This window comes from Ceratotherium simum, chromosome 36 (genome assembly GCF_057802395.1).
Source record: "Ceratotherium simum simum isolate JZ-2026a chromosome 36, ASM5780239v1, whole genome shotgun sequence".
NCBI classification, from domain to species: Eukaryota; Metazoa; Chordata; class Mammalia; order Perissodactyla; family Rhinocerotidae; genus Ceratotherium; species Ceratotherium simum.
The window spans coordinates 22140328-22155083 of NC_141935.1; the positions used below are offsets into that span (position 1 = coordinate 22140328).

General features: G+C 42.1%; 1 protein-coding gene across 1 annotated transcript; it reads left to right on the plus strand.

Annotated features, from left to right (window-relative positions):
* Positions 1–2981: 2981 nt before the first annotated feature.
* DEGS1 (delta 4-desaturase, sphingolipid 1) lies at positions 2982–14285 on the plus strand. Its single transcript, XM_087424396.1, has 3 exons — positions 2982–3150; positions 8145–8887; positions 13100–14285. The coding sequence occupies exons 1-3, from the start codon at positions 3069–3071 to the stop codon at positions 13244–13246; spliced, it is 972 nt and encodes a 323-aa protein (XP_087280522.1). The 5' UTR covers positions 2982–3068; the 3' UTR covers positions 13247–14285.
* Positions 14286–14756: the final 471 nt, after the last annotated feature.

Consider the following 14756-nt stretch of genomic DNA (forward strand, 5'->3'; position numbering starts at 1 on the left):
TTCTACCAGTCTTACATTCCAGTTAAGTTGAGAGGCAGACGAGAAAAAGGCATGATTGCCTAGTTTTCTTGGCATAACCAAAGAGACTGAAGTCTCCCAGGGGCCCTGCTTTCAGTATGATGCTTAAACAGATTAGCAATCATTAAGGGAAGTGCCTAAATCTGATGGGCTTGAGGACAAACACAATCCTGTACAACCAACCCCTCAGGGATGAGGAAACCAGCTGAGCAAGATCCTCCCTCCAAAGAAGCGAGGTCAAGAAGCTTTGAGAAGGCTGTGGCTGGAAGAAACTTGGGGTTCAGGGGAGAGAGATCCAGTGTATAGATTCTGAGACTAGAGACCACTGTGGGACTAAAGATATCAGCAGGAAATAGGGGCACATGATGCCCCCAAACTGGACCAGATACACTGAGCGAGGCCAACAGAGCAGACGAGGGAAGAGGCAAGGTGTGGCATTGTCCCCTCCACGCTAAGTCAGCTTTAGCTATAGACAGATGTGTGAACTGTTGTAACCGTCCATTTGTATGTGCTAGTTTTCGAATTAAATAACACATTTTAAAATAAGTAAGAAAAGATATTTATTGGCAATTAACTACTGACCGGAAGAGTTGTCTTTGTTATTTGGTGTCAAGGAATAGATGACATAAAGTTATGATGATGATTAAGGTTCGTTCAAAGTGAATAAAGAACGTCTTCCGTAATCACTCTCCTATGAATTCAAGTTGGCAAAGCTACCCACAGGCTAGTACCTTTTAATACCATTATTAGATCTCAACTGTGAAATTATCAAAATACTCTTACAAATGAATTGCCCATTCAAAAACCGAACAAATGCTGGGGCCAGCCCAGTGGCGCAGCGGTTAAGTGCGCGCGCTCCGCTTCGGGCCGAGGGTTTGCAGGTTCATATCCCTGGCACACACTGACGCACCGCTTGTCAAGCCATGCCGTGGCAGCATCCCATATAAAGTAGAGGAAGATGGGCACAGATGTTAGCCCAGGGCCAATATTCCTCGGCAAAAAGAGGAGGATTGGCATTGGATGTTAGCTCAGGGCTAATCTTCCTCATAAATAAATAAATAAATAAAATATTTTTTAAAGATCAAACGAATGGAAGAATGAAAAATCTACATGGAAGAACACCCTGATTTCAAAAGTATGGCGGCCTTCATCTGAAACTTCCTAATGTCATCAGGAACTATTAGGAGTCACCATGGCTTTTAACAGCACACTGGATAGTGTCCTTCTAGAATAACTGGTATGATTGCCTTAAGACAAATCACCTGGAAAGAGTAAGGAAAAGATGTGAAAGCTAGATAACACATTAGGAACTTTCAAAAGTACAAACTAAAAAGACATGCCTATGTGTAATTAAAATATTTGCCAATAACCCACAACAACCCTTGGCCAGATTCTTTTCCTTTTCTTTAGATTGTCAAAACCCACATTCAATTCAAATGTAAAAGATAAAAAAGGGTTAAGTGAAAACATTCTCTTCCAACCCTTTCCTCTAGATTCCCACTTAGTCTCCTGCGATGTAATCATTTCTTGGGTGTATTTCTAAACATATTTTATGCACATCCAAGCAAACATATATTATACATGTATTATGCATACACTCCTCGTGTTTTGCATTTACCAGTACATTTTGGAGATCAATTCATATTAACAAAGAACTTCCTCATTTTTTTTTTAGCAGTAGTATAGTATAACATTGTATGGTTAATTGCACGTTCCGTAATTTATTGGTTTGTTTTTGTTTAGTGAGGTTTCTTTTTTGTAATATGAATCTCTAAAAGATATGGACTTAAAAAAAATCTATAACCATAATATAATACTATTAACCCACTTAAGAAATTAACAATAATTTCTTAATATCATCACATAGCCAATCAATATTTGAATTATCTCATGTCAATTCTTAAAACGTTGACAATTTGAATCAGAATCTAAATAAACTCAACACATTGCAATCGGTTATGTCTTTTAAGCTCCTTTTAATCTATAGGTGTCCCCTCTTTTCTTTTTTTCTCCTTGCATTTTACTTATTAAGAACCCAGGACGTTGTTCTATAGTTTCCCACAGTTAGGAGCTTGCTGATTGCATCTCTGTGGTGTAGTTTAACATGTTCCTCTGTCCTTTCTATTTTTCCGTACATTAGCAGTTGCATCTAGGAACTTGATCAGATTTGGTTGTGTGTGAGCACGCGCGCGCGAAAGTGTGTGCGCGCACGCACAGTGTTATTTTGAGGCACACCATGTCTGGTTATCTTCCTTTTCCTAATCTTAGTCAAAGTTTCTTTTTGAATGGAGAAGTGGTAACTCATTTTGAAACAAAAAACACCCACTTTTTCGGGAAGAGGTTCTGTGACAGACATAAGGTGGAGCAATCACGTCGTGAGAGAAATGGTCACACTAGAATTATTCAGGCAAAACCACAAATTCCTTATTTTTCCCTCTCAACAACAGTGTTTTCTTTTTTCTCAATTAGCTTTTAATTGCCACACACTCCACATTGTTTCCTGGGGTGTTATTTCAAGGAGGCAGCCAAAAAAATGCCTCAGTGAATAATCTGCTTTCCGAAGGCAAACAAAACTTGGGCCACTCGCCAGGTACTAATGACCAGGGAGCCTCGTGACCCAGCTCCAGCCTTCCCAGGAGGCGCTAAAGCGCGCCTTACTGAACTTGAGACCTTTCCTTCCTTTCTTGCCTTTCTCCCCGGCTCGGGCGCGGGCCCCGGGCAGAGCAGGCGGGAGGGCGCCCCCATCCCAGCTGGCGGGCCCCCGCATCCCAGGCGGCGGCCGGGTCGCAGCATCCCGGGGCCCCGCGCGGTACCCGCAGCGCCGCGCACCCACGGCCCGCGGCGGCCTTCGGGTCACGTTGCCCGCCGGTGGCCGGGGGCGGGGCCGGAGCAGGGGGCGGAGCCTCGAGGCCCCGCCTCCACCTCTGCCTGCTCGGCCGCTGCGCCCGCCGCCGCTGACTCGAGCGGGGAGCTGCCGCCGCCGCAGCGTCGGAGCAGCCGGGCCGCAGCGAGAGGCGAGAGCGGGCCCGCGCGCCGCCGCCGCCGCCGCCATGGGGAGCCGCGTGTCGCGGGAAGACTTCGAGTGGGTCTACACCGACCAGCCCCACGCCAGCCGGCGCCAGGAGATCCTGGGTGAGGGCCGGGCCCGCGCCCCGTTATGTGCGCGCGGCCTCCCGCCGCCGGGGCGCGCTCTCCTCGCCGGGCCCTGCGCGTCCGCGGGCGCCCGAGGCCCGTTACAGGCCGGCTCCCGGCCACCCAGCCGCGCGGGGAAGGCCCGGCGAGGCGCGGGGCGGGCCGTCCCGGGCTCAGGTCCGGGGGGAGGGATGGGGCCCCGGCTCTTCCGCGGAGACGCGGAGACGCGGGCGCGGCCCCGAGCGCGGGCGTCCGGTTGGGGCGGGGGTCGCAGAGCCCGGTGTCCCCCCCCCCCCGGCGAGGCCACCCTGGGGCAGATGCTGCCGCGTGGAGAGCCCCGTGCCCAGCTGGGCGTCGGTTCCTCCTCCCCCTCCTCCCGGGCGCCCGGGTGTGGAGGCAGGGCGTGGTCCCCGAGCATCTGGGGGCCACACGCCTGCCACGCTCGCGCAGACGCCCTCCAGCCACCCTGGCGCGGCCGCCTGCCGCCCTGGGCCCCGGGGCGGGTGACCGCGGGGCTCCTCGGACGGGGTGGGGGAGCTTTCGTGGGTCCTGGGGCGCTCACGTGTCGCGTTGATTCTCACAGCGAGGCTGGGGCGCAAGAAGGGCGGATTTCTGTGTATTTTTCATCCATCCAGGTTTGGGGGATGAAAAGACCGAGTATGGAAGACTTGCCAAGATGAGCCTGCTGGTCCTCTGACTGCTAATTTAGGGCCCTTTACAGCAGGCTAACTAGGCCTGATGCAACTCCCTGGAGGTGTAAGGCGCTCAGCTATTTGGAGCTGGTGTATTACGTGGAGAATTCTCTCCTCTCTCCCAGGTTGTCTTGATGATATGTTAGGCATACGTGTTGAGTGCTTTACAGACATTACCCAATTTACCCCTCCCAGTAACCACGTCGATGTTTTCTCTGTTTTAAGTATGAGGTAAGAGTGAATAAGCAAATGTTAGAGGGAAATTCTAATCTGAGTTAGATTGCCTCCAACGCAGAAGCTCTTACCCTCTTTGCTGTTGCCTCAAAAACCAGGAAACGAATGGGTGCTAAATTGAATAGGAAGAATTCTTTCTCATACACAGTATTTCCCTAGTTTTTCTTCTCAGCATCCATTTGCCCTGTAAAAAGAAAGAGCAGGCCCCTGATTTTTGCTGGGGTAAAGTTAGAAATTTTATGTTTTTACAAAAAGGAGTTAGTTGATCCCATTAAAATGGATTTTAAATTGGGAGCTTGAACCTTTACGGTGGCTATTAAGGGTAGCCTTTTAAGAAAAGACTTTCTGTTCTCGGATGCTTTCTTTCTTTTTATTTTTAATTAAAATGTGTATTTTGCAGATCACTTAACACATAGGAGATAGCATATGGTACATTTTATCGATGTCTTATCAACATATTGCATAAGAATAATGTGGTGTCTGCCCTGTAAAACCCGGCTCCTGAATCCTGGCACTTAGTTGTCTATTTAAAATTCACAAAATTAAGGAAGTAAGAAGGTGCTTATTGATGCTTATCTCAACAGTGAGCTTTTTTCCCACAAACTTATTATCACTGACCCATTTCACATGGAAAGGAAAAGGACTGCATATTTCTCAATGAAAATATAATCATTTTTCCTGCAGGTGTAAATACTGCTCAGTGTTCCATTTCAGAGGCAGAGATGGAATAACCTCAGGGAAGATAAGAATCTGGAGATTTGTTTAAATTATACTTAAATGAAATATACCGAAATTTGTCAAGTTTTTGGGGGAGAGAGGCATGAGAGAACATGGATATAATGTTTAATAAGCAATATCTATACACTAAGTTTACATTCAGAGTTACATTAAAAGTTCATTTAAAAGGCATCTATTTGAAATTAATGACTATTATTAGTGGGCCAAATAAATCAAAAGAAATGCTCCCTTTACTACTATGCTTACACAGGGAAACAGTATTTTTTAACAGCTTTATTAAGATATAATTTACAAACTATAAAATTCACCCATTTAAAGTGTACAACTCAGTGTTTTTTAATGTATTCACAGAGTTGTGTAACTATCACTACAATCTAATTTTTAGAACATTTTGGTCACCCCAAAGAGAAACCTACGCTCATTAGCAGTCCCTGTGTCTCCTCCCCACCCCCACCCAGTCCTAGGCAACTACTAATCTACTTTCTGTCTCTATAGATTTGCCTGTTCTGGACATTTCTTATAAATGAAATCATACAATACTTGGTCTTTTGTGACTGGCTTTTTTCACTTAGCATAGTTTTAAGGTTCATCCATGTTGTAACATATATCAGTACTTCATTTCTTTTTGTGGCTGAATAATTTTCCACTGCATGGATATACCACATTTCATCTATCCACTCATCAGTTGGTAGACTTTTGGGTTGTTTTCACGTTTTGACTGACTCTTACGAATAATGCTGCTGTGAACATTCATAAACAAGTTATTGTATGCATGTCTGTTTTCATTTCTCTTGGGTAGCAATGTAGGAGTAGAATTGCTGGGTCGTTGGTAACTGTATGTTTAACATTTTGAGGAACTGCCAAACTTTTCCACACCAGCTGTACCATTTTCCGTTGTCACCAGCAATGTGTGCAGGTTCCAATTTCTCCACATCCTTGTTATTGTCTGTCTTTTTTATTACAGCCATTCTAGTGGGTGTGGAGTGGTGTCTCATTTTGGTTTCAGTTTGCATTTTCCTAAAGGCTAATAATGTTGAGCATCTTTCATGTGCTTATTGGCTGCTTGTATATCTGTTTTGGAGAAATATCTATTCAGATTCTTGCCTTTTTAATTAGATTATTAATTTTAAATTGTGAGTTCTTTATATACTCTAGATACAAGTCACCTATGAGATATATGATTTGCAAATATTTCCTCCCATGCAGTGGATTGTCTTTTCACTTTCTTGATGATATCATTTGCAACATAAAAGTTTTTTGTTTTTTTAAAGCCTCAGAGTTGGCTTTTTTTTTTTTTTTTGAGGAAGATTGGTCCTGAGCTAACATCTGTTCCCAGTCTTCCTCTTTTTCTTTTTTCCTCCCCAAAGCCCCAGTACACAGTTGTATATCCTAGTTGTAGGTCCCTCTGGTTCTTCTATGTGGGACAGCGCCTCAGCATGGCTTGATGAGCCATGAGTAGGTCCGTGCCCAGGATCTGAGCTGGCCAACCCTGGTCACCGAAGTGGAACATGCAGACCTAACTGCTACACCTTGCAACATAAAAATTTTTGATGCAGTCCAGTTTATCTATTTTTTTCTTTTGTCACTTTTTCTTTCTCATTTTACTAAGAAACCACGAAGATCACAAAGATTTACTTCTGTCTTCTTACAAGTTTTATAGTTTTCTTATACAAAAGAATTACTACTTTTCCACCAATAAACTGAACAGTTGTTATTCGGTTGTTGGAGAATTGTTCAAAAATGCTCATACTTTAATGAATGACTTATTTGAACTTTTCATTTACAACAGGAAAATTAATTTTAGACGAATTCACTTCTAGGCCTGCAGGATTACTTTTTTTGGTCTGTTGCCTAGAAAATTCCTAACATTTGATAAAATGAACTCATCCTAACAAAGATTAGATGTTCAGGAGTAGAGAGAGAAAAGGGGAAGGGAAAGAAACTAGAGAGTTATTCACCTGGAGTTAACACTACCCTTTTTTCTTATGTATAAAACGGGACTGAAATAACTTCCTGTCTCACGTTTTAAGCTGTTACTGTATTCCTCATTTCACATTTAGAGAAAAGAGGATGAAGAAGCTGCTCTTTGGCATTCTTTGTCTCCTCAAGAACATTCTGAATGAGCTGTCCCAAGAAAAAGGTCCTTGTTCCTTTTGCCGTCCTGGATCAAACGTACCTGACAACACGTAAAGCCAGAGGCATTCATTATATCTGGCTTTTGATGTCTGGGTTGGTAGGATACGGAGAAGAACCTCCATTTGCTCTTAGGGGACACTTGCCTGAAACACCAAGTTTTTGTTCTTGGCCTTTTTCATAATACTTGGATATTTGCATGTAGATTCAACAAAGGAAATAAGAATCTAACACAAATTAGCACCGTACAATTCGAACACAAAAATAAACAGGGAAAGTGTCATTGTAAATCCATAGAATTCTTTGGAAATTATCCTAATTTCCAGATGACTAGAAAAAGTCTACACTGGCAAAAATTTTAGATATCTAAATGTCTAAAAATAGGGAAATGCTTGGAAATTACAACCAGCAACTAGAAGTGATTTAGTCATTATAAAGGAAATTATGGACTCTAAGTGTGTAATATATTGTATATAATAAGTATGTAAATATATTGCATATGTATGGTATGTATAAGTATATGGTAATAAGTATGTATATCATATATTCTGTCAGACACATGGATTTACCAGACTTTGATTGAAACTTTGTAAAACTTATAAATTTAATATACAAAAAATTGTTAGGGGTGAAAAGGGAATTGGCTAACATGAATTTTTTGTGTGTGTGTGAGGAAGATCAGCCCTGAGCTAACATCTGACGCCAATCCTCCTCTTTTTGCCGAGGAAAATTGGCCCTGAGCTAACATCCATGCCCATCTTCCTCTACTTTATATGGGACGTCACCACAGCATGGCTTGACAAGCAGTGCATCGGTGCACGCCCGGGATCCGAACCTGCAAACCCTGGGCCGCCAAAGCGGAGCTCTCGAATTTAACCACTGCGCCACCGGGCTGGCCCCTAACATGAAATCTTTACTCATTTGTGACTATGTTTCTGTTAATGTGGAGAGTCTAGATTTTGAGGCTAATTTATTCTCAATTTGTTGTGACCTGGTATTTAGTAAGTTTACTATTAGAATATACTTCTTCCCGTAGTAGATAAATATTTGATAAAGTCTCCAATAGAGGGCATGTAATGATTTGGAAAAAGAATTAATGTGTTAATTTAATTTAGTGAGTGTTAATTTAATTATAGTTACAGAACTATTATGTACTTTTCTCAGTTTCTGATTTTTTTGTTTGTTTTTTCTTTACAGCAAAGTATCCAGAGATAAAATCCTTGATGAAACCTGATCCCAACTTGATATGGATTGTAATCTTGATGGTTCTCACTCAGTTGGTGGCATTTTATTTAGTAAAGGACTTGGACTGGAAATGGGTCATATTTTGGGCGTATGCCTTTGGCAGTTGCATTAACCATTCAATGACTCTGGCTATTCATGAAGTTTCCCACAATAGCGCCTTTGGCCACTACAAAGCTATGTGGAATCGTTGGTTTGGAATGTTTGCTAATCTTCCTATTGGTGTTCCATATTCAATTTCCTTTAAGAGGTATCACATGGATCATCATCGGTACCTTGGAGGTGACGGCATCGATGTGGATATTCCAACTGATTTTGAAGGCTGGTTCTTCTGTACCACTTTCAGAAAGTTTATATGGGTCATTCTTCAACCTCTCTTTTATGCGTTTCGACCTCTCTTCATCAACCCCAAACCAATTTCTTATCTGGAAATTATCAATACTGTGATCCAGATCACTTTCAACATTATAATTTACTACGTTTTTGGAATTAAATCATTAGTCTACATGTTGGCAGCATCCTTACTCGGTCTAGGTTTGCACCCAATTTCTGGACATTTTATAGCTGAACATTACATGTTCTTAAAGGGACATGAAACTTACTCATATTATGGGCCTCTGAATTTACTTACCTTCAATGTAGGTTACCATAATGAACACCATGACTTCCCCAACATTCCCGGCAAAAGCCTTCCACTGGTAAGTAAAGGATTTGATACGTGTTCTAACTTCTGATGGTTATCTGATCAAAATTAGTCTTGACTTGCTCATTTAAAAAGGAATCAAGTATATTTTGCCCATCTAGGCCACTCATCAGAGAAAACAAGAGTGTAAGTCCTGAGTCCTCCAGCCTAATTTTACAGAGTTCACTCTCCTGGATCCCTCAGCCTAGGGTTTAGAAGTGTTGGATCTGCAAAATCTGCTAACTTAGAAAGTGATTCAGGGCCAGCCTGGTAGCGTATTGGTTAAGTTCACGTGCTCTGCTTTGGTGGCCCAGGGTTCATGGGTTCAGATCCCAGGCACGGACCTACACTGCTCATCAAGCCATGCTGTGGCAGCATCCCACATACAGAATAAGAGGAGGTTGGCATACATGTTAGCTCAGCAACAATCTTCCTCAATCAAAAAGAGGAAGATTGGCAACGGATGTTAGCTCAGGGCCAATCTTCCTCACCAAAAAAAAATAAATGAAAAAAGTGAAAAAAAATTTTTTTAAAAAGTAATACAAATGAAAAACTGAAATTAAAAAAAAACAAAGTGATTCAGAAAAGGAAAACGAAATCCCTCTGTGAAGTAAGCGGAAGTTCACGTTAACTGTCATCACTGTTAAACTGAATAGGTTGAGCTAAAAGTTATGCATTGGCTTATTGTGAAGAACAGATGTCCTACATAACTGATCTGCAGAATCAATGCACATATCCTGCATAATTGATCTGCAAAAAAAGGCACATCAATTTCCAGTACTATGGACTTGCCGCAGGCAGGGACTGTCAGTGTCCCTTCACGGTAGACTTTTAGTGCATTGTTTGTGGAGTAAATGAAAGAAGACATTTTCACCCTCATCCTTTCATCCTCTCCAGAACAGGACCACCTTCCTAACTTCACTTATCTTTCTGGTGAATTCTCTTATTAGACTTCCCATCTTCAAAATGGGTAGCTTTTACAGTTCTTTTATCAAAAAAATGTTTCCGCCATTCTAAAAACGGTAATAAGTATGAAGTGTAATAATTTTCTTGATTTTTTTAAGCTATGATATAAGGGAACCAGATATTTTATGTATCTCATCCACGCAATCAAGTTTTATAGATTTCCTCTTAAGTTTTTAAATGTTGACCGTTTAAAAACTCACACACGACATGATACTAAATGTAACAGTTGATTTTTTTTTTTAATAATTTTATTTATTTATTTTCCCCCCAAAGCCCCAGTAGATAGTTGTATGTCATAGCTGCACATCCTTCTAGTTGCTGTATGTGGGACACGGCCTCAGCATGGCTGGAGAAGCGGTGCGTCGGTGCGCACCCAGGATCTGAACCTGGGCCGCCAGCAGCGGAGCGTGAGCACTTAACTGCTAAGCCACGGGGCCGGCCCAAACATTTGATTATTGATTGGATTCCCAGTAGAGGAAAGAAAAATCTAGAGAGGACCTTGGGTCAGTGGGGAAATTCTGAGTCTGGACCGTGTAATAGATCATATTGTGTCAGTGTTAAATTTCTTGGGTGTGATAATGGTATTAATGATTTTGAGGAGAATGTCCGTCCCTGTTTTCAGAAGATACATGTTGAATATTTAGGGGTGAATTATTAGGGGTAAGTTGTCACATATTGTCTGCAGCTTACTCTCAAAAGGTTCAGCAAAGAAAGCAAAGTATGTGGCATACGTTATATACAGAGAGAGAAGGTGACTGTGACACAGTGTTAATGGTGGACCTAGGTAAAGGGCATATGGGTATTTGTTATCCTATTCTTTCAATTTTTCTGTAGGTTTTACATTTTTCAAAATAAAATTTTGGGCAAAAACACACCACACCAGTGTCTGCAGACAGCTTTGACATCAGTCTAATATGATGCCAGCACAGCTGTTTTATGTCACCTGTCCATGTGCCGGCCCGAACAGTATGTGGCCTTCCTTTGTCTTTTCTCGAAGCAGGGAAGTGAATTTTTACTTATTTTTCTCAAGAGATTACGGAGAAAGCTGGTTGCCCTTTGAACAAAAGAATTTTTTCCAACATAAACCACATGCTGTTACTTGTAATTTTCTTGGGCAGTCCCCGAACTGAAAACTTAGTTCAGTTCAGACATGACTTAAGGCTGTGGTTCGTCAGTGACTGTTCATTTTCCGCTCCGTTTCACGCTGTCTTGACTCCTTAGCTAAACTAACAGATGTCCTCAGAATCTCTAGTCATCCCTTTCCTGCTTTTTCTGTGGTGTATGTCAAGGAGTATCTTATTCTGTTTGCCTTAATAAATACCTGGTATTTATTGAGTAGTTACATTAAGGAGTCACATTACATATAACTATCACATTGTTAATAGGTATGTAGAACAAGGTTCTTTTGAACAGCTTTATGGAGATATAACTCATAAACAATTCACCCATTTAAAATGTACAATTCAACAGTTTTTAGATTGTTTACAGAGTTGTGCAACCATCACTATAATCAATTTTAGAACATTTTTAGCACAATAACAGGGTTCTGATTTCTTAATTTTTCTTTTTTGGGGGGGGAGGGGAGGAAGATCAGCCCTGAGCTAACATCCGTGCTAATCCTCCTCTTTTTGTTGAGGAAGACCGGCTCTGAGCTAACATCTATTGCCAATCCTCCTCCTTTTTTTTTTTCCCCCCAAAGCCCCAGTAGATAGTTGTATGTCATAGTTGCACATCCTTCTAGTTGCTGTATGTGGGACGCGGCCTCAGCATGGCCGGAGAAGCAGTGCGTCGGTGCGCGCCCGGGATCCGAACCCGGGCCGCCAGTAGCAGAGTGCACGCACTATAACTGCTAAGCCACGGGGCCGGCCCTCTAATCCTAGTATTAAGGAATTTATTGATTTTTGACTTTATATATTTTTTAAAACCTACAAATTATAAACTTTTTCATTTTTATTATGATTTTTAATGTATTTTTAGTGTTAAGGAGTGTCTTGACTCAGAATGCTTATTTGGGATCTAAACTGGCTCTGTCATTTTATTTTTTCAGAAGATAGTGTCTTCTAGCTGTTAAAATAACTTGGTTGCTACTGGCTTTGACATAAGTTCAATGTGGATTAGGATCCAGGTTTATTTGTATGTATGTGGTCTGTAGATCATCCTTATTCATGAGAGAATTTGGGGAAGTTTTGATCAAAAGTATCACATCACGCAGTGTTTCTTCTGACTGTGAACACCCACGTGAAAAGCTCTGTTTGGCATTAATTCTTCCTTGAGAGTTGGATACTAATCTGCTCCACAGCTAGAAAATAGTACATTTCCCAAATTCAAGGACTAATTCAAACTTGAACATTCTTTTCTTTCTTTTTCTTGCTGTCTGTTTTCACCATGTTGGATTCTGCTTTTTTGTTTTCCTTTGGGATTTTTTTGTTTTGTTTTGTTTTAAAGATTTTATTTATTTATTTTTTTCCCCCCAAAACCCCAGTAGATCGTTGTATGTCATAGCTGCACGTCCTTATAGTTGCTGTATGTGGGACGCGGCCTCAGCATGGCCAGAGAAGCGGTGCGTCGGTGCGCACCCGGGATCCGAACCCGGGCCGCCAGCAGCGGAGTGCGTGCACTTAACCTCTAAGCCACTGGGCTGGCCCTCCTTTGGGATTTTTTAGGATAGTTTTTGTACATTTTGATGAAACCACAGAACTTATTACTTAGCACTAACTTGTTTTGCTTGCTAATCACACTCGCAGTAGTCATTTTTTAAAAGACATTTTCAACATGAGATAGCAGAATTGCACACTTGATAAGTGCTTAACTCTATCTAATTGACGTGCCACAATAATTTATTAGTATTTGCAGATGCCTTAATGGCAAGGGTCAGCTGTTATCTTTATATCCTACACTATCCTACAATGCTGGCCGTGCAATACTTGCTTGAAAGGTACCAAGTCAATTGGGTTGTATGTGTCATTAGAATCCAAGTGCCAAGTTCTACAAATACAGCAGATATTTAGTGCCTCAGAGCTTGATAGGAACGAGTCAGTAGTCCTAGAGGATCAAGCATATTTTACTGTTGAAATGCAAACTGCTTTCTCTTTAGAAGTCCCCAAACTGCTGCTTTTATTTATTAGTTTGTTTTTGGAGAGGGAGGAGGAAGGAAGGTCTCCTGGTTTCTCTTCTCCGAGTTGGTGTCAGACCTTCGTCTGTCATCTTTCCCAGGACTCAGTGAATACTCATCATTCATCTTGCTGTGTTTGTTCCCTTCTAGGTGAGGAAAATCGCAGCCGAGTACTATGACAGCCTCCCCCACTACCATTCCTGGGTAAAAGTGCTCTATGACTTTGTGATGGACGACACAATAAGTCCCTATTCGAGAATGAAGAGGCATCAGAAAGGCAAGGTGGAACTGGAGTGAGCGTCGCTATAGCCAGAGGACTTCCTCTCTGCAGCGTCGAAGTAGCCGAGAAGTGGAGTCCCTGCATTATTAAACCAAGACCCGGGAGGTGGAGAAGTACCTCATCCAGTTTCCAAGTCTGATCCCCGTGGTGTCAAGAAGCTAACGTGGCTTTAACAGCTTATCCGCAGTGTTGAGCTTTACTCACAGGAGACGGGTTTGTTGTGTTGTCATTGTGGAGGATGTTTTCGCCCGTGTCTGACTGTTTGTAAGCATATCATAAAAAAGCTTTTAAAAAGCTGTTTCTAGTACGTTATTTTCACTATCAAGTTTTACTTTATTAAAACAGTTAATAAACTGAGCTATTAATCACAACAAGTAGTATTTATCACGTTTGTATTTTACTGACTACGCTGTGTACTGTGGTAACCAGGGTACAGGTTTCCCTGGCTATCTGAAAGTTCATTCTACACCACTTGACTTTTATGAAAGACCTAACGTTAGTACCTGTTTTCGCTAACCCAGAGAAATCCAAAGAGGATTTTTGCATTTATGAAAAAAGGTGAAAATAGCGTTCAGCGTTTGTTTTGCAGCAAGCCGTTGTAGAGGCAGCAGCACCCTGAGCAGCCAGGGTGGCACCGCCAAGCTCCTTTATCAGGAACTACACACAGCATCTCTGCATCCAGCCGCCATAGCTTTGAACTGCATCTCTGAGCATCTGTGCTTTGTCTCGATTTATTTCGGTAGGTTATTTTGGGGGTCTGGAACACTCAGAAATCTTTCCTGTATAGATTAGTGGTAATTGCTTCCTTGCTTTACGCCGTCTTGGCTTACGAAAGCTTTCATAGGGACGCTCTACTTTCAGATAGCGGGGGAAACCTGTACTGGGGTGAGCTGACTTGAAAACTTCACAAAAAAAAAAAAACAAAAGCCTGGAAGTATCTTTTACTGCAAGCTGAATTACTCATGTTTCATTTTTGCTGTTGTACCTGGGACCTAAGTTAGACACTACTGAATCCTACACAGCCTTATTCATGAATAAAGTACTTATTGAATTTAATCGTGTCCAACATTCAGCTTCCTTTTTCAGATGCATTGACTCCCAAATCGGAAGCAGCTCAGCTGATAAAGAGTTTCCCGTCATCTCATGGCAGTGGAAACTGGCTGTGGTCCGACGGTAGAGTTGGTCTCAAGTAGCCAGTATCGTGGGCTGTTAGGCTGGCAGTCCTGGTTACCTGAAATGTGTCACTTCAGTAAATTTAGTGTAACATGGGGAACTGTTTAAAAAATATTATGTGGCGTGAAAAATCAAATAGCCTGTAGTTCATACACAACACCAACCCTCAGGCAGGCATCCCTGATACGAGATGTTATAATAAAATTCCCATTGTTATAGGTACCAGCTACCCTGCAGTTTGACCCTGCTGAGGGCGAAGAGTAGAATCCTCATCCTCAGAAGGACTGGCAACCTGCATTACAGACCTAATTTCATCCCCAAAGCACATTGCTGTCCCTTCCTCATCCTCTTGCC

What these genes read in the sequence shown, in the direction of transcription:
- DEGS1 (XM_087424396.1), top strand. Translation starts at nt 3,069, where the DNA reads ATGGGGAGCCGCGTGTCGCGGGAAGACTTCGAGTGGGTCTACACCGAC. An exon ending in CCGGCGCCAGGAGATCCTGG is followed by an intron (nt 3,151 to 8,144) that starts GTGAGGGCCGGG and finishes TTTTCTTTACAG; the next exon opens with CAAAGTATCCAGAGATAAAA. An exon ending in CCGGCAAAAGCCTTCCACTG is followed by an intron (nt 8,888 to 13,099) that starts GTAAGTAAAGGA and finishes GTTCCCTTCTAG; the next exon opens with GTGAGGAAAATCGCAGCCGA.